The 26,327-nt window shown below is 43.3% G+C and overlaps 1 protein-coding gene across 1 annotated transcript in view; it reads left to right on the top strand.

Annotated features, from left to right (window-relative positions):
- The first annotated feature begins 5,497 nt into the window (after positions 1-5,497).
- Positions 5,498-26,327, top strand: part of LOC100760472 (60S ribosomal protein L23a) — a 95,822-nt gene continuing 74,992 nt past the window's right edge. The window contains exon 1 of the mRNA XM_035438793.1: positions 5,498-5,574. Within this exon, the coding sequence (XP_035294684.1) occupies positions 5,498-5,574 (77 nt within the window). The remainder of the gene's footprint in view (positions 5,575-26,327) is intronic.

Below are 26,327 nucleotides of genomic sequence, written 5' to 3' on the forward strand. Positions count from 1 at the left end.
CATGTTAGGCCATGATCCTAAGACTCTTGTACTTTTTTCTAAGTAAACTGTGGGGCGTCAAAATAATTTCATAGCATCCACATATGTCATACTTAAAAGCCCAATGGGCAGCAACTCTCTCACTCATGTACCTGGAGCTAGCAGCAGTCCTCATTCACGACCTGTTGGGGACCAAATAATTCTGTTATGGAATATTTTCGGGCCCAGTCTCTAGCTCCAGTAAACATGGAGCACCAAAAAGCTCTGGCCCACTATTGTATTGTTAAAGCCAGTAAGGCTATTACTGTTTACCATGGCCTCAGGGTAATATGCCTCTTATTTACATATCTATGCACCTAAGCATCTGAATAGGCCTGCACCTGGGCAGGAAGATCAGAGGTGTGTGAATAATTTGTGAGGATAGAAGGTTAGGAGAAGACGCGGAGCGGCCAGAGCAGCGAGGGAACAAAGAGAGAAATGATTCCCTCGTGGTATTAGCAGGATGGTTAAGAAACACCAGAAAAGATGGCTAATAAAGAAATGACTCTAGTTCCACAACATGGAACTGAGAGCTCTCTGAAGATGACAAGATGCCTGTGTTTGATCTTTATCGACATTGGGTTGCTGGGAGCTTCCAGGTCCACACACACCCCACTCAGGTCGAACCTCATGGCTGTCATGGACTAAAGCTGAGACAAGCTGGGTCACGACAATGACCCAATACAAGTTATGTTTTTCTGTTACAAATTTTGGCTTTAGAAAACTATAAAAGGACACACCACTCACACTCAAAGGCAAAGTCCGAAAGTTTTGTGTTCCAGGTCACTTACTCACTCCAAACTTGCCTGTGATTTATACCACACATGTATCCATCTTCTTCTAAGCAAGTATTTGCCTCTTAGAGGTCCAGAACTCAGATTTCCATGCCTGTTTGTACACTGGAAAGAACATGCTGGATTCAGGACACGATAAATGTTCAATGGAATGTCTATTAAGTAAATGAGCTTTAAAAAAAACTAACAAAAGACAAAGACAACCCAACACAGCAAATCCACCTGCCCATGTGTTTCATCATGTCCTGTTGGGTCCTACAAGCTCACTGCAGTGTCTCTCCTGGGTGTTCACTTGAGGGGTACATAGGTGCCTATAAGGACATACAGCTCATTGAAGGGCAGGGAGCATGCTGATGAGCAGGTATCTTGAAGAGATCATTAGTCCCTCTTGACATTACATTAGAGAGTCTACCACTGTGTCCCATTTTGTTCAATTATGCTCTCTGATATTGACCAATCAGAACCTGCCTTCCCATCCAGTACAATGAATATGTGACAAGTGTTTTTAATCTTCATTTCCCCCTGGGTTACTGAGGCCTAGAAGATTTAAACCATTTGCCTAATGTCACCTAAGTTAACACAGATACAAAAACAGTTTTCAAGTGTTTCACATGTAATCTTGGCCATCTAGGTTAAAAGCTACAGAAACACACAACCTACATTTCAAGTCTACCAGGACCTTTGTAAGCACTTAGACCACACTCAGATTTACACTGTGCTTCTGCAATGGATGAATAAGTGCATAAATTAATGGCTCTAGGAGCCATACATAGAGGATAAATGCCCATATGCTGTGCCTTACAGTTACAGAAAAGAGAGATGAGCTTGAACTGCTTTGTGAAGGAAAGCCACAGGTGATTCATGAGACTACTTGGAGATGATACAGGATTCTGGAGAGATTCTTGCCAAAAATGGAATACCACAATATGCTCTAAAAGAAGCAGCAATTGGTATCTTGGCTCATGAGGCAGACAGCATGGGAACAGCCTGAGACAGCCACTTGGCTCTGTGCCTGCACTTCCCCTAATTCTCTCAATAAATACAAGAGTCTCCAAAGAAGATAGGTGAGAATCACCCTCACAGTCTCAGAGCAGAAACCCTCCTCTTCTGGTCCTCAGAGGTCAGATGAGAAAAGCTAAAATAGCAGAAGACACCATACCCTGCTTTGTAAACTCCTTTGGCGGAGGGAAGGAAGATCCCAGACTGAGGACAGGAGATCCCTGCCTGGACAGAGCCTGAGTGGTATGTGGTGAATACAAGGGAGACTGAACCCAGCAGTATCAAGTACCAATAAATGCTCCGGTTCTGTGCTCACCTTACTTGACATAGCCTGACTGTCTTTCAAACACTGACTCATCCAGACAATCTTGAAATGGAGTGTCCGATTCGGCATTTTTCCAGTCTTCCAAATTTATCTGCATCAACCTCTAACCATCCGGTTTTCTCTTGGACGTTTTTAGAGAAGTCACTCTGAATGACTTTCTCTCTCCAGTAGATGAAGGAAAAATAAATATATAATTCCTTGAATTATATTTTTCTCTATTGCTGTTTCGCAGAGCAGTAGAAGTCGGCCAGCTTGTTAACACACCTCTAAGATAAGTCAAATGCCAGGGCTGACAAACGCATACACAGAAAACATGTTACCCATTTCCAGTTCTGTTTGCCTCGTGTCTTCACTGGTTCCTCCTCCCACTTCTATCTGCATATCCAGTGTTGCCCTGCCCACCAGTCACTGAGGTGCTGCAAAACCAAGAGCTTCGAGCTTCTAAAGGAGTCAGCTGCAGGGAGTTCATATTTGAAGACCATTTCTTACCCTGATCTTTCTTTAAAGACGTGTCTTCTGGTTTTCTTGTTTAAGAATAAAATGCACCAGTGAGAAACAGAGCACCCTTGAACAGTCACATTTGAGAACGTTGGACTCAGGTAGACTCTTGGGTGGGAAACCACTTGCTGTTCCTCATCCCTTTATCCACCACAGAACCAATTCCTGACTCCCTTGCTGCAAAGAATGCTTTAATCTTCCTTAGTTTTTAACTTTCTTCAGAAAAAGAAAAAAAATCTCATTAGCACATTTTTGTCTTCTCCCAAGAATGTTACTGAGTTTTTAGCCATAACAAAAGAACTCTGTGATCAGCTATTATCTCTTAATAATCCTCCTTTGTCTGTAGGCAGAATAAAATCATCAAAACAATCTTTGAATGCAAGAGGATGACAACAACCACCATGAGCAGACCCCAAAAAAATGCATCTGGTGGATAAGTTTCATTGAGTCATAAAACAATAACAATGCATGCAAGACCAAGGCAAAGATTCATTAGGAAAGAAGTTGTTACATAAACAGTCATAAGCCTGCCCCCCTTTCTCAAGTGGGCCATGTAAGCACATTATCCCAGAAACGTCACTGTTCTCAGGCTAGACCATCACCCACAGGGTTCTCCATCAGTAGCTTCATGGAAAATCCTTTCTGTGCTGGGAATGTGTTTCAGTGTCTTTCTAGAATGAATGGATGGCCGCAAGCATGAGTAAGGAACTTGGGATGCTGCAATTCAGTGTTGTAGTGTCCCAGCCACTACTAACCCACCAGAACCCATTCACAGAGACCAATCCAGGAACTAAGCATGGAATGGAGCCAGGAAATAACTTCTTCTTCTTCTTCTTCTTCTTCTTCTTCTTCTTCTTCTTCTTCTTCTTCTTCTTCTTCTTCTTCTTCTTCTTCTTCCTCTCCTTCTCCTTCTCCTTCTCCTTCTCATTCTTATTCTTTGTGATTTTTTTGTTGTTGTTTTGTGAACCTGAGATTACCCATTGACACTGGCTCACTTGAAGAGTGAAAACTGACAGCAAGATGTCTCTGTTAATTCACCTCCACTCTTAGCCTCCCTCAGCTCATGATGGATGAAACAATAATGGTTTGTATCTTAGGATCACTTCGTGCTGTGCTCCACACATGGCATCAGTTTCATTCAAGCCTAAATGAACTCAGCCATCGCTGCAGTTGAACTCACTCCCAGCATGCTGCAGACACATCTCTCTGGATACACCGTGAGTATCCCAGACATCGCAGCACCAAAGCATTTACCAGCTCCACTCCCCAGCTTCTGACTTACCCTGCCTCTGTCTTTCCAGTTTACTGAGCCAAAAAAAAAAAAAAAAAAAAAACAGATGTCTTCGAAGCTCCAGTTCCCACAATCACATCCTACGGGGATTTTCCTCTCTAACCCTTCCTTCAGCCCAGTGAGTAATCCCCTAGCTTCATCTGCTCCTCCCCAGCTTGCAGCAACTCTCCCCATTCTTCTCCAAAAAGACAGCCCAAATCTGTCTCACCACACCCCTGGTGCCTCCACTCTTCCTGGCAGAGAACCAGCTTTCCATAGACTCTCCTGCTCTCTGTTTCTTAGAAGAACAGCCAAGGTATCCTCCTCATCCTCTTGGTGTCAGAATAAATGCTATTTGTTCAAGGAAGCTGTGCCCTGATCACTCATAAAAATGAAACGCACATACACTTATACTCATTTATGTCATGTAGAATCTTTGTTTATGTCATCATAGCACAGCTTGTAATGTATGGCTACTTTGATATCTGCTTATTTTTGTTGTTGTTGTTGTTGTGTTTGTTTTTCAAGACAGGATTTCTCTGTGGCTTTTGGAGGCTGTCCTGGAACTAGCTCTTGTAGACCAGGCTGGTTTCGAACTCACAGACATCCACCTGCCTCTGCCTCCCGAGTGTTGGGATTAAAGGCATGAGCCACCAACGACTGGCGATATCTGCTTGTTTAAATCCAAGTCTTCCGTTAAATTGTGAATCAAGTTAGCTTCTACTCTGCCCCTTGCACGGGGCCTCTCATTCAACAGAGTGAGCCGCCAAAAAGAACTTGTTGAAGAGTAAACCAGTGGTGTCGTCTAAACTGATCTCCCTCTCTGAGTCCTTTTAGTAATTCATCTTCAAGCTGGAGATCTGGGGAAGTCTTATTAAACTATAGTATGACCTCATCATTCTGCTCCTTGAGACTTTTAGAAGGGTGTGGGCATGGTGGTGCACCCTGTAACCACAGTACTTGGTAGGTAAATTTGGGACACTGGTAAGTTCAAAGCCAACCTGAACTCTATAGTGAGGCCTTGTAAGGATGCTGGCTCCTAAATGGGTTGTCTTGGAATCTACAAAGAGAACATTAGCTGCACAATGCTTGTGGCTCTACTCAGATGTAGGAAGTTAAAATTGTTCTATCTTCAGCATCTGTGTCGTCTTCTTTGTCTTCCTGCCAAGGGAATCAAGTTTAATTTTGTTATTCAGGCATCATATCAGATTGAAAATGCACATATTCTGAGCTATAAACTATTAGGATCTTCCATCATCCAGCTCACTGGGCTTAGCATTTTCTGGATTATTGGAACTCTCTTGTTTATTATAGAGTCCCCGTTTAAATTTATGTTTTCCAATGTGGTGTTTCTTAGATGACAAATATCAAACAGGAAATGTATGGTGTGCCACTGTCTAACACAACACAATGTAGCATTATTTGCTTTGTTGGTGCTGTCTGCTTCTTTGCCCTGGAGTTAAAATTTCATGTATTCCAGGGACTGGCTTAATTGAACATTAGAATGGCAGTGTCTAGTAGGTGACTCAAAACATTATTATCTCTAGTTACTGAATTAAAGGATGACACATATCACAATGACATAACTGAAACATGGGGCAACCCTTCAAAAAGCTCAAGGTTCTTCGGGAGAGGACACTAACCACACTGAGCGATCCATTGATCTATGGGTATAATGACAAGTCATTGGGAGTGGATTTAATGCTATGTTCTCTTAGCAGCATAATAGTAGATTTCTCCACAAGGGTCCATAGCTGCTAGGAGGAGAATAGTCACCTTTCTTTAAGTATATAGCCACTTATGCCCAACATGCTCCAGTGATGGCTACACACCCAAGAGTACATAGCACTCACTGAACTGTAGGTTTTAAAATGAGGACACAAAGTTGAGCGACTATGGGGAGAATCTGAGAGGAATTGAGGAAGGAGAATGAATAAGAACAAAATATGATATATGAAATTCTGAAAGAATTAATAATAAGAAGGAGATAAAATTTTAGGTAGAAAGGGCAGAATCATTCCATAAAATGAAATATACAACAAGATTTTTTTTTTTAATCCAGACAACTGATAGGTTAAGATACATACACCAGGGAAGTTTGGGATGTACACGGAAGTGTGACAAACACAATTGACAGGTTTGAACTTGGACATACCTGTTTTAGAGGAACTAATTTTGAAGTGACTGGAGGTTGAGGTTGTGGAAGCAAAGGCTAGAGACTAGTTGGAAGGCTGCAGGGGACACACAGGAAGGCAGAAATAGATTGGCATCATAAAGCCTACAAAGGAATAAGCCAGTGGAACAGTGTGAACAAAATATCATGGGACAGCCAGCTGAGCAGAGGTGGAGAGGAGGTCATTTAGCAGCTGAAGGTCACTTAGGCATAGCAGGGGTGGTGAAATAAATTACATAAAATATAAATTCCAGGTAGGAGGAAATTATGTATCAAGGTGATGTTGGGATTAGAGAAGTTAAGCCTCTTTCTAGTAGCAGTGGGTGCTCCTTTAGGAGAATTGACTAGGAATTGACCCCGTCTCTGTAAATGGGGTGGGATAGAACATTTGCCCCAGGGTAAGTAGGCTGAGACACATCCACTCAGGCCTCGCTCAGCATTCTGCCTCTTGGGGCGGGGAAAGCACAGAGAATGGCCGATCTGCCCTGAGCATACAGCTCAGTGCAGAGCCATCTGTTTGTGTAGAGTAGGTTGCTTCAGCTCCTCTGTGAGCATTACACCCCCTCTGCCACTCTGGCATGGTGTCTACTCTCCTGCACTCATGAGCTAATTCTCCACAGGACTTGCATCTTGGAATTGTTTTGTTCAAAATCCATCCTTCCCCAGTTCCTTAGTGAAATAAAGCAGTGTTGACAAGAAGTTCTGATAATTACTCCCCAAACAATAAATCACTCTGCCGCTGAACCGTGTGAACTCCATGTGGGGCATGAGAGTGGTTCAGGGGAAACATGCTGAAGAAAAAAATGGCTCCCAGTGAGGTAATTACAACTCACTCAGGCTCTTACATAAGACCCAGCTACTGCCAGGTTGGCAGGAGCCATCCAGAACAGCCATCATGAGGCTGGTGGGGAGAAAGCAGAGATCTGTTCCTCTCTGTTGCTACTTATCCTTGGGGGAAAGAAGGAGGAATGGGCACCAGAGGGAAGTTTTCAGTTTTTCTCCTTCCCTGATTCATCCACTCATCATCCATCCATCCATCCATCCATCCATCCATCCATCCATCCATCCATCATCTCAGTTGTCAGCACAGGCTGATGCTCTCACAGCAGTGTGGGTGAGTAGTATTTGCAGCCAGCATATGTCTTCTATACACATTGACTGCTATTGCCTTGCTGTACGGGATGCTGACTCTTGGGAATACCACCATTAATCAACTTAATATAATCAAATTCTCTATAGTCTGTAAGAGCAATGGAAGTACTATAAATATATAAATGAATGGCTGGGATTCATCCTTAAGGAGTATACCAACAGGGAGGGAGATGCTGCACCTTAAGAAAGAAAAGGCCCTGCCAATGTTTACACTTAGTGTAAGCAAAAGTAGCACCAGGGCCCAATGTTCAAAGTGAGGAAGAGGTGTGGGAGGATTATGGGAGGGGCAGAACCCAAAAGACTTGAGTCATGTGAGAAAGGGTAGTTGTCTAGGATGGTACTGGTTTAAATGAGAATGTCCCCTATAACCTCAGGCATTTGAACCCTTGGTCCCAGTTGGTGGTACTTTTGGGGGGAGGGGCTAAATGTATATGGCCTTGCTAGAGAAAATATGTCACTCTAAAGATTATAAAGTTTCACCCTACTTCCAGGCCGCTCACTCAGCTTCCTGTTCCTGCTGGCATGCCTGCTACTCCTTGACTTGCCTTCCTACTGTGATGGACTCTTATCCTTCTGGGCACTAAAACCAAAATAAACTCTTCTTCTCATAAATTGCCTAGGCTGTGGTACTTTATCACAGGAACAGAAAAGTAGCCACTAGTGACAGGTAACCTGAAAAGAGTCCCAGTGTGTGTCCTTAACTGTTCAGGGAAAGAAGTGAATGGCATGAAGTTTTAATGGGTTCTAGCAGTTCTCTTGTCAAAATCTTTCCTCACTCTCCCTGGGGAGCAGAAATGGTATGGAATAGGTAGGGTGTTAGTGGGGGGTAGGGGAGGAGGGAACTGGGATTGACATCTAAAACAATCTTGTTTCTAATTTAAATAAAAACTGGAGGTAAAAAATCTTTCTTCTGTTACCCTCTCCCTTCCCCTGCTCTCTCCCTTCACCCCCCCTCTCTTTCTCCCCTCATCCCTCTCCCTCCCTTCCTCCCTCTCTCTCTCCACCTTATCCTTCTCTCTCTCCCTTCCTTTCTCTCTCTCATTCTCTCTCTCGTTCTCTCTCTCATTCTCTCTCTCTCTCTCTCTCTCTCTTCTCTCTCTCTCTCTCTCTCTCTCTCTCTCTCATTTCTTTTCTGTCCTCCTGGGTACCAGATAACAGCACAAGATACTGAAGAGTGGAGACACATGCTCCCACAGAACAAGTGGGCAGACTGGACACTGGGCTGCAGAGCCCCCAGGATCTAGCTCCAGATTTCTGTCCACTGGGTCACACTGTTTCATAAATGAGATACAAGCGTTCTACAGTTCTAAATATAAGAGGATCCGGGCTTGACACTGTGCTATCAGTTGTATTAACTTCCTCAAGCCTCCCACTGAGTCTGCTCAGTAGATTCATCCTCTTCCTGCCGATGAACAGACTGTGGCATTGTGTTAGCCAGACTTACTATGGCTGGGACAAATATCTGAGAAAAATAACTTGGGGGTAAAATGCTATTTATGTTCATGGTTTCAGAGGTTTGGGATTTTTTGTTTTGGTTTGGTTTTGGTTTTTTGAAACAGGGTTTCCCTGTGTAGCTTTGGAGCCTTTCGTGAAAATAGCTCTTGTAGACCCGCCTGGTCTCAAGAGGTTTCCATGATTGGTTTAATCCACTGACATGAACCTGAGGAGAGACTGACATGGTGGAAGGAGTCCGTGCTGAGGCAGAGCAGCTAGCCCTGTGGTGGACAGTCAACACAGAGAGATGGTGGGGAGGGGGGGAATAGGATGGATCCCTAAAAGGCATGTTCCAGTGACCTTCCTTACACTAGGCCCCACTCACAATATTGCAATCAAGTTATGACCCATCAACAGGTCACTATCCAATCACTTCTCAGGTTCCATATCTGAACACTGTTGTGGAATATGTGTTTAACTCCACAAAGATTTTTTGCCTTTGTTTAACTATATAAAGATGTGTTGCGTTTGTTTATGTTGTAGGATATTTGTTTAGCTATGTAAAGATTATTTGTATTTGTTTAATTATATAAAGATGTGTTGCTGTTTTACCTTGCCTGCCTAAGGTACCTGATTGGTCTAATAAAATCTGAATGGGGTTCCCCCTCCGCCATGCCCTCTGCTGGCCCTCATCCAGTGGCTGATGGAAGCAGAAGTAGACACCCACAGTGAAACACTGAACTGAACCCTGGAACCCAGTTGCAGAGAGGGAGAATGAAGAGCAAAGAGGTCAAGACTGGGCTGGTGAAACCCACAGAAACAGCTGACCTGAAAAAGGAGGAGCACATGAACCCCAGACTGATGTCTGGGAGGCCAGCACAGGACTGACAGATCCAGACCCCTGAATGTGGATGTCAGTGAGAAGGCCTCAGCACTCCATGGGTCCTCTGGTAGTAGATCAGTATTTATCCCTGGCATAAGAAAGGACTTTGGGAGCCCATTCCAAGTGCAGGGAAGCTTTCTCAGCCTAGACACATGGGGGAGGGTCTAGGCCCTTCCCAGATGATATGACAGACTTTGGGGATCCCCCAGAGAGGGTCTTACCCTCCCTGGGAGTAGAGGGGGATGGGGTAGGGGGCTGGTGGGGGTGGAGGGAAGGGGAGGGAGAGGGAGAAGGGATTGATATGTCATGCAGGCTTGTTTTTAATTTGAACTAAAAAAAATAATTTCTTAGGAAAAAATGCTGAATGGCTAATATTGAGGGAGGTATAGGCAGGGCTTCTGGGCAGGGGGAGTAAGTAGGAGGGGGAATTTAGGCTTGGGGAAGAAAGAAAAAGAGATGCCAGAGAGATGCCAGGGGCCAGACAGACACAAAGGAAGCAGGAAAGAAATGAAAGACATACAAAATGAAAGAAAGGTTAAAAAAAAAAAGCCCTGAATAGAAACAGGTTAAATTAAGGTAAAAGAGTCAGTGGTGCAAGCCTAAGCTAAGGCTGGGCATCCATAATTAATAATAAGTCTCCATGTCTTTATTTGGGAGCTGGTTGGCAGACCAAAGAAAAGTCCAACCACAGAACACTGTTTGCATCAGGGCAAGCCTTAAATGCAAGCCTTTTGCAGGCACACTTCACATCCAAACACTAGCAAGCAACCAGACATTATAGAATCCATTATCTGCAGCAACTGGCAGCTAGGCAAGTTACTATCAGCATCTAAATCAACGCATTTGTCGTGGTCTGGTACAGCTGATTCTGCCAAAACAGACTACTGCAGATTCAGATTTTGTAAAAAAATTTTTTTGTAAATTTCCTCAGGGTTCTGGAGGCTGGATGTGCCAGCTTCTGGGGATGGACTCCTTGTCACATCACCTCATGATAGAGGACAAGAGCATGAACAGCAACCTAGGCATGCTGACCTGCACTTCCTGAGGAGCCCACTTGAAGATGGAGTTTTTTGTTCAGCCTGGTCCCACAGCTGTTTAGCCCCAAATAAGCACATAGAAGCTATATTAATTATTAAACTGTTTGGCCGATGGCTCAGGCTTCTTACTGGCTAGCACTCTTACTTATTAAACAATTTCTATTAATCTATGTATTGCCCTGAGGCTGTGGCTTACCCATAATCCAGCATGTTACTCCTTCGGCAGCATGGCATCTCTCCCTGGTGGCTTCTCTCTACCTATCTCCCCAGAATTCTCCTTGTCTCGTAGTCCCACCAATAATTCCTGTCTGGCTACTGGCCAATCAGTGTTTTTATTCATCATCCAATAAGAGAAACATATATACAGAAGGACATCCCCCATCACCCACTCCTCAACATTAAACCCACCTGGGGCAACAGAACAAACCCAGTCACTTTGCCGTTTATGCCCAGTCACCTCAAATGCAACCCCATCTTCCAACACTGTTGCATTGGGGCTTAAGTACCCAGCACTAGAGGGAGGTGCTTACCCTACTTATTCCAGTTCCCAGAAGGAACCCTGGGAATTGCCTGAATCACCAAGCAGAACTGGTGTGAATGTCCACCTTGACCTGAGGGAAGCTCCATGATGGCTTCCAGATTCTGGCCTCGGAATGCTTACAGAGTGGCATTTGGGAGGGATTTACAACTAGATGAGAGGAAAGAAGCCATTTCTTAGGTCCAAGCTATTAGGAAAAAGGGATAATTTTTCAATTTGTTTCCCTTCTCTCTGAGAAGTTATAGGGTATCTATTCTAATTTATTTTTTAATGTTTATGTGATGGGCTTCCTGGGATATCCCTCCTTGTATCTCTCCACATGGAATTGTTTTCCCCATGCATTCTCTTTACCCAAGGGAGCCTTGGGTTGGGCCATGGGCTCGTTATCTTCCGTTTATTAATAGCCACCTCTGTTCAAAGACAGGAAGAGTAGGGAACAGTGTGTTCTTTTGAGTTGAAATAAATAAGGAGACTGTGTAGGAAGTGTGGTGCTGCAAATTAAGAAGGGGAGAGAGTCGTTGTATGTTGCAAGTAATAAAAACACACTGTCCTCCTGAAAAATGAAACACATCACTAAGAAGGAAGGAATTCTACCTCTGCCTGCCAGAGACAAACCTCAGAGACTTGGTTTTTATTTTTTCCTAGTGACCCATTTTATGATAGAAGATGGTCTGGAAAACACCTGTTCTGGCCCGCTTTTCTTTTTTTTTTTTCAGATTTTTTTATTTGAATTAGAAACAAGATTGTTTTATATGTCAATCCCAGTTCCCTCTCCCTCCCCTCCTCGACACCACCCCCTCCCCAACTAAAACCCTGCCTATCACATATCCTTTCTGCTCCCCAGGGAGGGTGAGGCCTTCCATAGGGGGTCATCAGAATCTATTATATCCTTTGGGATAGGGCCTAGGCCCACCCCTGTGTGTCTTGGCTCAGGGAGTATCCCTCTATGTAAAATGGGCTCCCAAAATCCACACCTATGCTAGGGATAAGTACTGATCCACTACAAGAGGTCCCATAGATTTCCAAGGTCTCCTCACTGAAACCCATGTTCCTGGGGTCTGGATCAGTCCCATTCTGGTATTCCAGCTATCAGTCTTGGGGACCAAGCTCTTGGTCAGCTGTTTCTGTGGGTTTAGCCAGCCTGGTCTGGACCCCTTTGCTCATCGCTTGTTCTTCTCTGTGACTGGATTCCAGTTCAGTTCTTCCTGATCTCTTGCTTGTCTGGAGTGAGAGTTTGGATTCCCACACATGAGGATTCTCTGGGCATTGCTAAGGATTGTGCTGAGGAGGAAGCTAAACTGCAGGGAAGAATGATCCAGGGTGAGTCACTAACAGTGGAGTGACTAAAGAAAATAGTCAGCAATGGCTGGCTAGGAGGAGGAGCTGCTACAGAGTGGAGAAGGCTGTGGCATCAGCCAGATCAGAATTTGCTGTGTCACTCTTGAATTGCATTGCCCAGACACAGAGTTAAGAGTGTCTCATGATGATAACAACAAGGGTGAAGGAGAATTCCTCCAAGGTATGCTGTTTTAGTATTTTGTTTATTATTTATGTGTGTGAGTGCAAGCACAGAGCTGGAGGTGTATTCACTTCATACACTCCATACACATATGGAGGTGTATTCACTTTGGGTGAATACACTTTGGGTATCAGTTATACCCTTCCGCAATGCAAAACTCTGGTGTTTAAGATTGTGAGACAACAAGCTAGTGAGAGATCACTGACTCAGGTCTGACAAATGGGTAACCTGCATAAGGCCAAACTAGACTCCCTTAATATAGGTGACAACATATGAGGCCACTGGCAATGGGTCCAAGATCTAACACTAATGCACTTAGTGGAGCCCATTCTATATGGAGAGATACCTTGCCCAGCCTAGACACAGGGATGGGGGGGTGGAGAGGTGCCTTGGTCCTGCCTCAACTAGATGATGGGACAGACTTAGTAGATTCCTAGGGGAGGCCTTACCCTCTTCATTGAGCAGATGGGAGGGAGTGGGGAGCGGAGAGTTTGGGAGGGGGGAACTGGGATTGGAATGTAAAAAATTAAATAAATAAATAATATTAGGGAAAAAAAGATTGTGGGGCAAGTGCTTTTACCTCCTGAGCAGTCTTGCTGGCCAAACTATTTTTAAAACAGTTTCTCTCAACTCCCATTTCCTCCCAAAATGAATCAGCTAAAAATCTTATTAATTCTTCCTCCCACACCACATGCCATGGATACTGAAGGTCCCTGAATTTCTGCTGCCTGGTACCCTACGTTACAGAAGGAAAGGGCCAGGGATAAAGGGTGTTTATAAGTTCAGAGAAAGAATCAAGCTTGGTGTCTCTGCATTGACTGTGTCACCATCATTGTCACCCATGGGTCCCACCCACACTGCTCCTGCCTCAGTGACTAACATCTCCAAGCGACACCTCCAGGTCCCCCCAGCATTTGACTGGCACAATGTGTCTCTGTTTCCTGACAAAGTGTGGGTGAGTTAGAGAAGACAGTTTCTCTCTTTCCCATCATAGCTCATGTTCTCCCTGGGTGGCTGGTGGTGTGGCTCTTAGGCCTGACAAGAAAACAAACAGCAGAACGGTGGAACACTGAAGTGAGATATCAAAGACCTAAAGTAAGGTCCAGCTATGGCTGGTTAGGACAGGATCACTCCTGGAGCTCCAGAACTGAGAACTCAGTGTGTAAGAGAGTGAGATTCTCAGGGAAGGTGTTACCTAAAGAAAGGAGGTAGGAGAGAAACACAGGTGTTCAGTAGAGAACCCAACAGGGGACTGACAAGTGACACTCAAACTGATTGCCAATGTCAAAGGAGCAGCTTGGTTCTTGGAGACCAACACAGGAATAAAGGGCTCCAAAGCAGACATTGACTCTTGTTTCCACACTAGAATAGACTGTCCCCACAGGCAGTTTCATGTCACTACAGAGAGCTTGATGTCATTACAGGTAGTTTCACCATGTTGGGCAGGATAGGGAGGGGAACACTCTCCCAGCACCTGGATCCTGACACAGACCAGTTGTAAACCGGTGTTAACTGACCCACCAACTTCTGACCTGTCTTAGAAGGGCCCTGCCCAGCCATTCTGCCTCCACAGCTTTTTTATTGATTGTTGGCTCTGTGAGTCTGTGGGCATACTTGTCTGTATGTAAACCTCATGTTTGCAGGTTCCCAGGGAAGTCTGAAAAGGGTGTCTGATACCTTGAAACTGGAGTTCCTGGTGGCTGTAAGTTGCGCGTTGTGGGTGCTGGGGACGAAACCCCGGTTCTCAGTAAGAGCCCCCGGTGCTCCTGTCTGCTGAGTTGTCTTTCTTGAGAATGATATAATCAGCAGGAAGACAAACCCACTGACTGCTCACATCTCCCCAGTAACAGGGTCACATGATGACTGGGTTTGGTCCTCTCCAGCTGTAACCCAGGCAACATCTCATGTGGATGAAGTTGATAAGAGGAAAATTATTGGCTCAAGACTCCCCCAAGACTATGTTCTCAGCGTGAAAGAGATTTATTTCCTGAGGAGGGATAGAGGGCAGGGGATGGAGATAAAGGCAGGAGACAGAGGACAAGGGAACGTGGGAAAGGGGTATTTGTCCTGGAGGGACAAAGGGTGCCTCTGGATAGAGAGGAGACAGACATGGCCCATAGGCAAATGGCAGCTTGTAAACTTACAAGGGGAAACCCTGTGTTAGGATGAGGTGTTTAATTTTAAAAGGGCATGTTAATTAGGTGAGCCAAAGGGGGTTTTGATTGCTGGACTACAATACTTTGATAGTTGGACCTTGGTAGTCAGTCTCAGGAGGAAGTGGCCAAATAAGGTAATAGACCTTGGTAGCTAGCTTCAGGAATGTAATGGTTTTTAGCAAGGCAGGGGGAATGGAAGGGAAGGGCAAGGCCTGCCAGAGCCATGCTCACCACACTGTACCATCCAGAGTCCCTTCAGTTCTTAAGGCAGGAACTCAGAACACCTGTGTTCCTGGGACCCTAACAAACAGGTTGTAGCACAGGTGACAGGCACACTCACTGGCAAGAACTCAGTGTTGTCTGCAGCCAAGCTCAATTCTGCTTTTCTGTCTACATGGCAGAGCTCAGACCACTCAATGGCATTCAAGGGTCTATGGGACATCTCTGGCACGTGCACTCCTACAGTCAAAGTGTCAGTCATTTACCTGCTTCTTTCTACATCCAGACTCTCTACAGTGTCTTAAAAATATGATTGATCACAATATTCACAACATTGGCATTTATGTTTTGTTTCATAAGCAAGAAAAGTGAGTTTTAGATACCTAATATGCCCAAGGTGTTGAGTTCAAGCCTTAACATGAAAAAAAAAAAAAGCATAAGGAACCCAAAATGAGAATTTCAGAGAAACTCGGAGTGCCTTTTCGTAAACATGCAGCCAATAAGAGAATAATTGGTTTATTTGGTGCTGCAAGTATTCCAATAAACTAGCTTTTTCAAGAACTGAGATATGAGTACATTCATCATAATAAAAGTTTCCCTGTTTTAAAAATATGAACTCTAAAGCATTTATGAGTTTTGGTCAAGATCAATGACTCAATTATTCAATTAGGGGGGAAAACTATGTCCAAACTACAAGTCCATAAAGATCGGTGTCAAGCAGCCAGAGTACATAGCCACACTGCAGCACTGTCAAAGTTCCCATGTGCTAGGGTACATGACCCCTAAACCCATGCACACAGGCAGCTCCAAGGGGACTTGGGATTTCAGGAAGAACATGTGGTAGTTAGGAATAAAAGGAGGGAGGAGTTGAAAGGGAAGAAGTAAGGGGTGGATTTGATCAAAGTAGATGGGTTTTTGCATGTATGAAATGCTCAAACATTAAATTCTTTGAAAGAGTAAGTATTTTAAAATTTCCAAACAAGTGACATGAAAATGACAGTGTACAAACTGTTAACTAGTAACCTGCATTCTGTATCATCTGAACCAAGTGAAAGCAAAGGACACAAAGAGCCAATGACATCTCTTCTAAGAAATGACAAAATGTCATGAATACACATATTAGTCTCCTGTGGTAACCGTAACAAAGCACCATAGACTGGCTGCTTAAATCACAGACATTTGTTTTCAACAGTTCCAGAAGCTGGAAGGCAGAGCCACGCGGGTGGCAGACTGTGTTCTGCCCAAGCCTGTCTCCTTGACTTGCAGTATTTCTCCCTGTGCCTCCCCAGCCTCTCTTATGCCTCCAGCACGGGTGTCCCTTCCTCCTCTTATGAGGACATTCATCATGTTTGGTTATTGTCCCACCCTTATGACCTCATCCAACCTTAATTATCTCTCGAAAGGTATTGTCTCCCACTGCAGTGACATTAGAGGTTTTAGCTTTGACATGAATTTTGAGGAGGACACAATTCAGCCTGTAATAGCCCCTTGTCAACCAGACCATGGTTCAAGAACAAAGCATATCCAAACACACCCCTTTATAGTTACCAAATAAGAGAGAGGATTCCGTCAATTTATCTGAAATCACAAAGAACTATTTGGAATTAACTGATAATTATTCCACCACAATTTCTCCAAATCACACAGATCAAGAAAGATAGTTTTCAGAAATAGGAAGAATTCACCCTTCTGATGTTCTTGAATGGACCAATGGCATAATGATGTAACTGTGGATGATTTGTATTGGCGAACAAAGGCAGGCTTCGTTGTGACATGTGGGTATTACTTTGCTCATAGTCAGCTCCCTCTACCATCTCTTGTTAGCCAGCCATAGCCATCCTCCTCCCTCAGCTCCCTTGTGGGATGGCTAACCTCAGTTGTCAACTCTAGATCTAGAATCACCCGGTACATGGGTCTCTAGGTTGGGGGTTATCTTGATTAGATTAATTATGGTTCAGCATGGTGTAGACACCATTCCCTGGGAGTGGACTGTGGACTGTATAGAAATGAGAAAGGTGAGCTGAACCTAAGTATCTACCGCGCTCTGCTTCCTGACTGCTGGTACAATGTGACAGATCACCACAAGCTACTGCCATGATGACACCCCCTCCATGATAGACTGTAGGCTCAAACTGTAAGCTGAAGTAAGCCCCTTATTCCTTAATTTGCTTTTGCCAGAGTATTTCATCATAGCAACAGGAGTAACTAATACACTCTACTTTCATGTCATACAGATTCTTTTCCATTTAGATTCCACATAGAAGATGAACATCTGTGTCTTCTAGAAATGACAGGGAAGCTACACACATCATAACTCAGCAATATGGCTGTCTAAATAAGACCCCCAACAATGACAATACCAATAGATATGCTAATGTGGAAAAAAGAAATCTTGTGTGGCCCTGATTGTAGACAAAGAGCCACGGGCAACTAATGACTGCTGAGAGAAGGAAAATAAGTGTTTCCCTGAATGAGCTGCTAACTGGTTATCTACCACAAAGTGGTCAGCCCTGAAACCATATACACATAAATAGCAAACACAGACTCAGCAGGTTGTATTTATACACACACACACACACACACACACACACACACACACACACACACATACGTGAGTGTGTGTATACATATATTATTTAACAACAATAATCAAAAAAGAGGTAATAAATTTGAAAGAGTCAGAGAGGACATAGGAGATGTTCATGGGAAGGGACATGGAATGGGTTGGAAGGAGAAAAGGGAAGACACAAGTAATATATTTCAATTAAAATTTTAAAGGACCTTTAAAATGAAACCTTTGCTTTCTGAATCTGCCTTATTTTTGCTTAATATGATGATCTCTAGTTCCCTACATTTCGCATAATTTCGCTGCTCTTTATGGCTGGGTAAAACTGCATTTTGTGGGGGGGGTGGTGTCTGTGTCTGTGTGTATCTTGTTTTCTTCACCCATGCATCTGTTGACAGACAGACACATAAGCAGATACTTATATTGGTCTCTATGAATCATGCCACAGTAAACATGGATGTGCTGACAACTCTGCTCTGCTTGCTTATGAATCACTGGGTAGTTAGACTTTCAGTTATGTTGAAGAGCCTCCACACTGATTTCCACAGTGACTAAAATAATTCATATTCTCACCAGCATCCTGTGAGGTTACTTTTTCTCCACACCCTAGCTAACACTTGCTGTTGCTTATTTTCCTGATGGTAGCCATGCTAGATAAGACATATCTAAATACAGTTTTGATTTGCATTTCCACAATGGCTAAGGACACTGAATATCTTATATATTTATTGTACACTTACTAATTAAACATTGGCAGTGGGGTTGACACTTGATCTTTTCTGGATATGAACCCTCAGTCTGATGTACAGTTAGCAAAGATTTCCTCCCACTCTGTAGTTTGTCTCTGTTAATTGCTGCCTTCCTGGGCATCTGCTTCATAATTTCATGTAACCTCTTCTAGTCTTAATATCAGAGCCCTTTTCAGACATCCCTTGCCTTCATCTGTAACTTGAAATGTTCTCCTTACCTTTTCCTTTAGTGGTTTCAAAGTCTCGATCTTTGATCCATTTTGAAATTTTCCTTGTATAGAGTTAGAGTTACGACCTGATTTCACTCTTTTAGGGGTGAATATCCAATTTTCCTAGCACAATTTGTTGGCGGAACTATTTTTTTCCTCAGTGTATTCTGGGCACCTTTTATTTTAAATCAGTGATGGTAGCTGTGTGGGCTTATTTCTGAGTCCTTTGTTCATTCCGTTAGGCTGTATGTCTGGTTTTGTGCCAGTACCTCAACTCTATACTATAATTTGAAATTGAGTGTTATAATACCTTCTCTCTGGGCCCAGGATTGCCTTGGTTATTCGGGAGCCTTCGGGCTTTCATGTGAATTTAGAATTGGCCTTTTTTAAGTTCTGTATTGGCTGTTATTGGAATTTTGATGGGGATTGCACTGAATCTATAGATCACCTTTTGGTAATACAGCCTTTTTCACAATATTAGTTCCGACAATCTGTCTGTGTGGGAGGTCTTCCCATCTTCTGTCTTCTTTCATTTCTTTCCTCGATGTTTTAAAGTTTCTGCTATGGACATCCTTCACCATCTTGGTTAGGTTTAATCGCAGATGTTTTGGAAGATATTTCTGATGGAATCATTTTCTAGAGTTTGGTCTCTGTATGTCCATTGTGGGTGTTGTAGAGATGCTACTGCTCTTGTGTGTGGATGTTTGAACTTGGCTGAAAGTGAACATCAGACCTCAGAGTTTTCTGGTGGAATCTTTTATGGCCATTTAATTATAGATCACACTATCTACAAATAGAGATAATTTGGCCTCTTCATTTCCTATTAGTCCCCTGTATTTCTTTTGTTTTGTGTTGGTTTTCTGGCTAAGAATGCAAGAATTATATTAACTAAGAAAGGAGTGAGCACACACCCTTCTCTCATTCCCAATGTTAAGTAAAATGTGTTAATTCTACCCATTCAGGATAATGTTAGCTTAAGGTTTGTCATATATAACCTTTGTTACACTCAAGCATGTTCCTTCTACTCCTGGTTTCTTTAGGGTTTTATCACAATTATGCATTTTAATATGTCACTTTGGAAAATTGACCAAATTGAGACAGAAATGTATCTCGGTAGTATAATACTGTACAAGGTCCTGGGTTTGAACCCCAATAGTCAAATAAATACACAAATAAATAAGTGAACAAAGTTTTATAATTATGAATCAAAGCCAATTATTATTTTAATTGCTTTCATTTTTGGTTAATAGCTATTTTTAACTTACAATTATTTCCATTAATTTAAACTATTAATAGTTTATGTAAGTATGATAATATACTGTTAAAATTTATAGCTCTATAAACTTAACACATTCCTGGGTATTTCTGGATATGCCAGCATTTTTTATTTCTAACAATATTTAATGTGCAATAAGGATGGATTATTAATGAATTATGGGTAATGTTGGGACATGCCATTCTGTTACCCTTTGGAATTGACCTCTGGCTCATCAGCCCCTGTTTTTCTGTTCCTATTGTGAACAGAATTTCTTGTTAATTTCTTGTCCCAGACACAGCACATCAGTTCTCACTGGCCTTCACAGGGGTGTCCACTGGGGTCCCTCCTGAAGCCCTGCACACTCAAGATGCTACTCTGCTGCATTCTTAATCCCAGCTCTCATCTACCTGTTGATATTAAGATCACTTTCGTTAACTGCTGTATCTGCCAATAGAGGATCATAGGAAGGTCTGTGTAGCCCCTTTCTATCTCCCAAAGACCTCATCTTCTTGATGAAAACCCACCTCCCATGAGGTTTTAGGTACTAGGTCTTCATACCACCTGACCCTAGACCTAGTTGCTTCACACTCCCCTCAAACTGTCTCTTCTTGGTTTCTTTATCTTTCCTGAAGCACCTTCAAACTTTCTTGAAGGTCATTCGGTAGTCTCTTAGCTCTAGGGTCTGAGTCCCACAAGACAGGAGGATGTAGAGGCTCTTTGGCACCACTTCTCATCTAGGCCTACCCTTCCCCAGTGTAATAGATTACTGTGTTGAATGACTCACTCTATCTCAGTTAGACTAGGGAGTCTCAGGAACTCATGGACTTCAGGGGTCCCAACAATACTCTATATCTTGACCTGGATGCTCATTACACAGTTGGTAGTTTCTGAGAATTTGGGGGCGAGGGTTTCTGAATCTTGATGTAGGAAGCTTTAGTACATGGCACTCCAATATGTCTTCTCTCCCTAAACACTCATTGAGAAACAACACAAAAGCCAATCTAGAAAACCATAACAACAAAGAAAAATGTCACTTACTTTTTCCTTCCACATACCTCATCCTTGGCTCTTTGCACATGCATCTGTGAGAATAGGCAGCCATTCTTGTATCCTGCTTCCTACTTAAGATTCAATAGTGGATATGTATCCTGAACTGGTCATCTCCTGTGACCAGGAAGACTTCTAGTGGAGAGATTGGGATACCAGCCAAGCCACATGACATTCAACTTACAATTGGTCCTGCCTGAGGGACGTGCTGGGATAATAGTGGCTCAGAGATCAAGAGAGCAGCCAACCAATGACTTGCCCAGAGACCTAGGAGAAATACTGGAGAAATATACTGGAGAAAACAAAAAAAGTCAATGTGATGTTACCTAACAATATTATACTATATTCAGCTGGGTGGTGGTGTTGCACACCTTTAATCCCAGCACTTGGGAGGCAGAGGCAGGTAGATCTCTGTGAGTTCAAGGCCAGCCTGGTCTACAAAGCTACACAGAGAAATCCTGTCTCAAAAAAACAAACAAAAAATTTCTACTATACTCATAGACTGATGCCTACCCCAATTGTGATCAGAGAGGCTTCATCCAGCAACTGATGGAAACAGATGCAGATCCACAGCCAAACATTAAGTTGAATTCAGAGAATCCTGCTGAAGAGAGGGAGGAAGGATTGTAGGAGCCAGAGGGGTCAAGGACATCACAAGAAAACCCACAGAATCAACTAACATGAGCTCATAGGAGCTCACAGAGTCTGAACTGACAACTAGGGAATCTTACACGGGACTAACATAGTCCCTCTGCATATATAAGACAGTTGTGTCGTCTTGTGGGACTCCTAACAGTTTGAGCAGGGGCTGTCTCTAACTCTTTTGCTGGCTTTTGGGACCCTATTCCTCATCCTGGTTTGCCTTGCCCAGTCTTAATACAAAGGGAGATTCTTAGTCTTACTACAACTTGATATGCCACGTTTTGTTGATATCCATGGGAGGCCTGCCCTTTTCTGAACAGAAATGGAGGAGGAGTGGATGGGTGGGGGAGGGGCAGAAGGAAGGTGGAGGGGGGAGTGGGAGGATAGGAGGGAGGGGAAACTGTGGTCAAGATGTAAAATAAATAAATAAAAATTTTAAAAAGGATTATGTAATCTTTCCCATAAGTTAGCTACTATAACTTAAAACGCCCATGACTTTATACTTTATCTACAGTTAAATAAAATTTATGGGCAAAACCATTATTCAGAACGAGCTCTGTGCTATGCCCCAGATCAAATAGACTCACTCATGCTCAAGTTCCAGATCCCCTATTAGTTGTGGTTTACTAGAGAGATGTAGTAGCCAAAGCCCCCAGAGGCCGTTTCAGCCAGCTCAATAAAACAGGACATCAAGAAATCAATCTTAAACTGACCAGGAAACTCTCTCTGTGTGTCTGCTATTTAGCTCCTGTAGACCTGGAAATTGTTATGTAGGCTACTGGGGAATTAAGAACCTCAGTGGTTTTACCCTCTCCTGGGCCTTACATTCTACAATACCAACCTGCCGAGCAAGTTATATCTAATGGTACAATAGTGGTGTGATGGTTATGGAGACAACCAACCACTTTATGATTGGATGTGAAGACTGACCCATGGGAGGGATGCATGTCTGCTGCTGTAAACCTGGTCAAAAGCCTGTGCCAGGATAGAACATAGGGGATACTTAGGGGATTCTCTACCGATATAATTGCACTAAGTGTTGGTAGTGTCAAACTCATATTCTTGATATTTTTGTTTGGATACATAGGTTTGTGCTGCTCTCAACCTGGGTCAGGGCAGCTTTTTTGCAGTGGATAGAAGCTAGTACAGAGACTGTTCATAACTGAGAACCAGTGACCATGAGAGTTCAACCATATAGAGGTCAGAAACATCACAGAAGAGTAGGCAGAAAGAATGAAAAAGGGAATGGTGGGGAGAAGAGTTGTGAGATATTGTCTTCCAGCCATGGCATGGCTGATGTCACAGCAGTTGTGATGGCATTCACAAGATAAAACAGTCAAAATTCCAGCATGGGTCATGGAGGGGCTCCCTGGGCCCACACCTAGCTGAGGAGCTATTAACAGTTCAAGGCTGCTAGGGGACTAAGAGTCACTCCTTTGGGGGGATGTGGCTACTGGTCGATTTCTGTGCCCAAGTGGATATCCTGACACCTATTCACACATGGTCAGAAATAATTGGGCTGGGATCTGGTATTACTAATAATAACAATAACAACTTAAAATAGGACATGAATTCAGGGGGAGATAAATTAGTGTTCCCGAAGAGAGTGGGAAGAAAGAAGTGAGGGTAGATAAAATGAAAATACATTGTGTGTGTATAAAATTGTCAAAGGATAAATGTATTAATATTTTTCTATGGCTATGATAAAAACCACAACAAAAGCATTTAATTGGGTCTACAGTTTCAGGGGGTTAGTATCCATGATGGTGGAACAAAGGTATGATGTCTGGAACAACTGAGAGCTCTCATCCCAAACTGCAAGCAGGAGCAGATAGAACTAGCTCAAAACGGCAAGAGTCTTTTGAAACCTCCAGGCCCACCCCTTAATACACTCATTCCAACAAGGCCACACTACCTAATCTCTCCCGAACACATCCACAAACTGGGGACCAAGTCTTCCAACATTAGCCTATGGAAGCCATTCTTATTCAAACCACCACTATAAATTAATATATTATTCTGGAAAATTGTAGAAGAGGGGCTGAAGTGATTGAAAGAGCCAGAGGACCAGGACAACTGCTGTGAAATTATGTCATCCATATATGACAAGAAAACTGCATGCAAGAAATCTCAAAGGGGGAAAAAACTGAATAAAACAGATACAATGACAATTCCAGTTGACATGCCAAGATGGTTGGGTGAAATCTCACAAAGTCCTGAACCTTAATGAAGAGTGTCTTAATTAGGTCTCATATTGCTATAAAAATAGGAGGAGAAAGGGTTTTATTTGGCTTATACTTCCAAATCACTGTTCATTATTGGAGGAATTCAAGGCAGGACTCAAGTAGGGCAGGAACCTGGAGGCAGGAGCTGATGCAGAGGCCACAGACGAGTGCTGCTTACTGGCTTGCTCCTCCTAGCTTTCTCAGCCTGCGTTCCTAAACACCCAAGACCACCAGCCCAGGGATGGCACCACCCACAATGGGTTGGGCCCTTCCACATTAATCACTAATTAAGAAAAGGCCTTGCAGCTGGATCTTATGGAGGCATTTTGTCAATAGAAGCTCCCTCCTCTCTGATGACTCTAGCTTGTGCCAGTGACATAAAACCAGCCAGTACAAAGAGCTATAGGCAATTAATGACTGCTGTAGCTACTGAAAGAAGAAGAGCCAGAGTTCTCTAGGGAGGAACCCCCTGATAGGTTATCCAATCTCAAGCAGTCATCCCTAAACAAATGCACATATGAGGAACACCAAATAGACTCTGCACACTGGTTTTGTGTGTGTGTGTGTGTGTGTGTGTGTGTGTGTGTGTGTGTGTGTGTGTGTGTGTGTGACTACTGTGAGATATATTAGCTGTGGAAACTACAGCAGATATCAGCAATAGGAGAAGAAGCTGGCCTGGGAAGGTCTAAAGAGGAGGCGAGGCCCCGGGGATGCCCTGGTCTTGCAGTGTAGCCTATGTAGCCAAATGTTGAGCTGGCTTGTTTTGGGGAAACACAGGATTCTCAGAGTAAGTGGGGTTCTGTCCAAAATTATACTTAGCATCTGGTGCACAGGGGTCCAGTCAGCTAACTGTTTGGGGAGACACGGAGAACTGTTGCTTTCAGAGCTGAGGATGGAAAGGAGTAACATGTTGTGTGGTCAGCACACAAATACTTTTAAAATGTGTATGAGTGTTTGAAGAGGAAGAGAATTATTGTAATGGGCTCCCCTGCACCTGACAAATCTTAGGCAAGCAACTCCCACTCTCATAGTCTCAGTTTGATATTAACATGGGAATACAGTGAGAATTAATATGAGTATCTGAAGTCTTCAGATATGGTAGCCTCTTGAAAAATCAGAACATATTAAACAGTAAGTGTTTTGTTAAATATCAAAAGTTTAATTTTCCCAGACAGGACAACCGGAATGAGAGCTCAGCTTCCTTCTGGCTATGTGACATCAAAAAGGTTATCTGAGTTCTCTGAGCTTCCATTCTCTCAAAAGTGAGATGATGTACTGGAACACTATGAAAACAATTACAATGTTTGTTTGCTTTTTTAAGGATAAAACAGCATATCCAAAATCTGAATGTAATGTCTGCTGTATGCTAAGTAAGTTGTTAGTAATTTTTTTAATATAGTAAGAGGAGATAAGATTCCAAAAAAGCCACTAATCCCACTGTGGAATGGCACCAAAGCATCCACAGGAAATGGGTTATTTTTAGGCATTAGTAACTTGAGATTCCCTCTAGTGTCAGCCCTCTAAAGCTCTCAGCATGATGGCGGCTCTCAGGGTTTGGCATTTTGAAGCCACATGTTGTTTTCCCATTTCTGAAGGGGACCAGACTCCTAGCCAACAAGAAATGTGACTACCCCACTCTAACCAGAATGTGTCTCATGGATACGAAAGAGGAGCCAATGAGATGCTGAACACCGCTATGGTTTGGATATGAAGCCCCCACTCCTGCTCCTGTATTAAAGGCACGGTCCCACATGCAAGTTCAGAAGAGGGACTTTGGGGAGAGTGACTTTCTATGACTCCAGTCCCAAAACAGCCAGTGTCTTCCTACTGTGCAAGTTTTATAAACAGCATCAGGCTCCATGTTCTTGTCCTCCAGCATTCAGCCCCATCCAGCTCGCTGGCTGCTCCATTCAGGAACTGCCCTACCCTTCTCAGACTATACCAGCTCCATTGTGCCTGAATGCCACCCCATGCATTCTCTCAGCAGCAGTTGGACACTTTCCTACCTCATTTTGCTGGTTAGCTTTTGTCAGCTTGACACCAAGAGTCACAGAGGAAGAGGGAACTTCAGCTGAGGAATGACCTCCCTTGAGTTAACTTGTGGGCATATCTGTGGGGCATTTTCTTGATGGGCACACATGTAGGAGGACTCAGTCCACTGTGGGTGGTGTCATTACTAGGTGGGTGGACCTGGGCTGTGTACTAAAGGTACCTGAACAAGAAGAGGAAACAAATCTGTAAACAAGGTTCCTTCACAGTTTCTGCTTCAATTCCTGCCTCCCGGGTTCCTGCCCTCAATGATAGATGTGTGAGGATGGGCATGAATTTGTGTGGGTTTTCTCTTAAACTATAATTCAAATAGTCATTTAATAATCATTTTATGCATGCCTTTTTGTATTCATTTTTGTTGTTCTTCATGAGATTCGAAATGACATCAACAACACATGAGTACAGTAGAGTTGACTGGGAAATTAATTGCACAAATACCAGGTGTGGGCAGCCAGTGGTGAACAGTGAATGATGTGCATAGGGAGAGTTAAGGAGCTAGGCTTGTTATTACGAGGACATTTCTGAATACCGTGTGTGTGCCAACCAAAGTGCCAACCAAAAATACAT

The sequence above is a fragment of the Cricetulus griseus genome, chromosome 2, assembly GCF_003668045.3.
Source record: "Cricetulus griseus strain 17A/GY chromosome 2, alternate assembly CriGri-PICRH-1.0, whole genome shotgun sequence".
Lineage (NCBI taxonomy): Eukaryota > Metazoa > Chordata > Mammalia > Rodentia > Cricetidae > Cricetulus > Cricetulus griseus.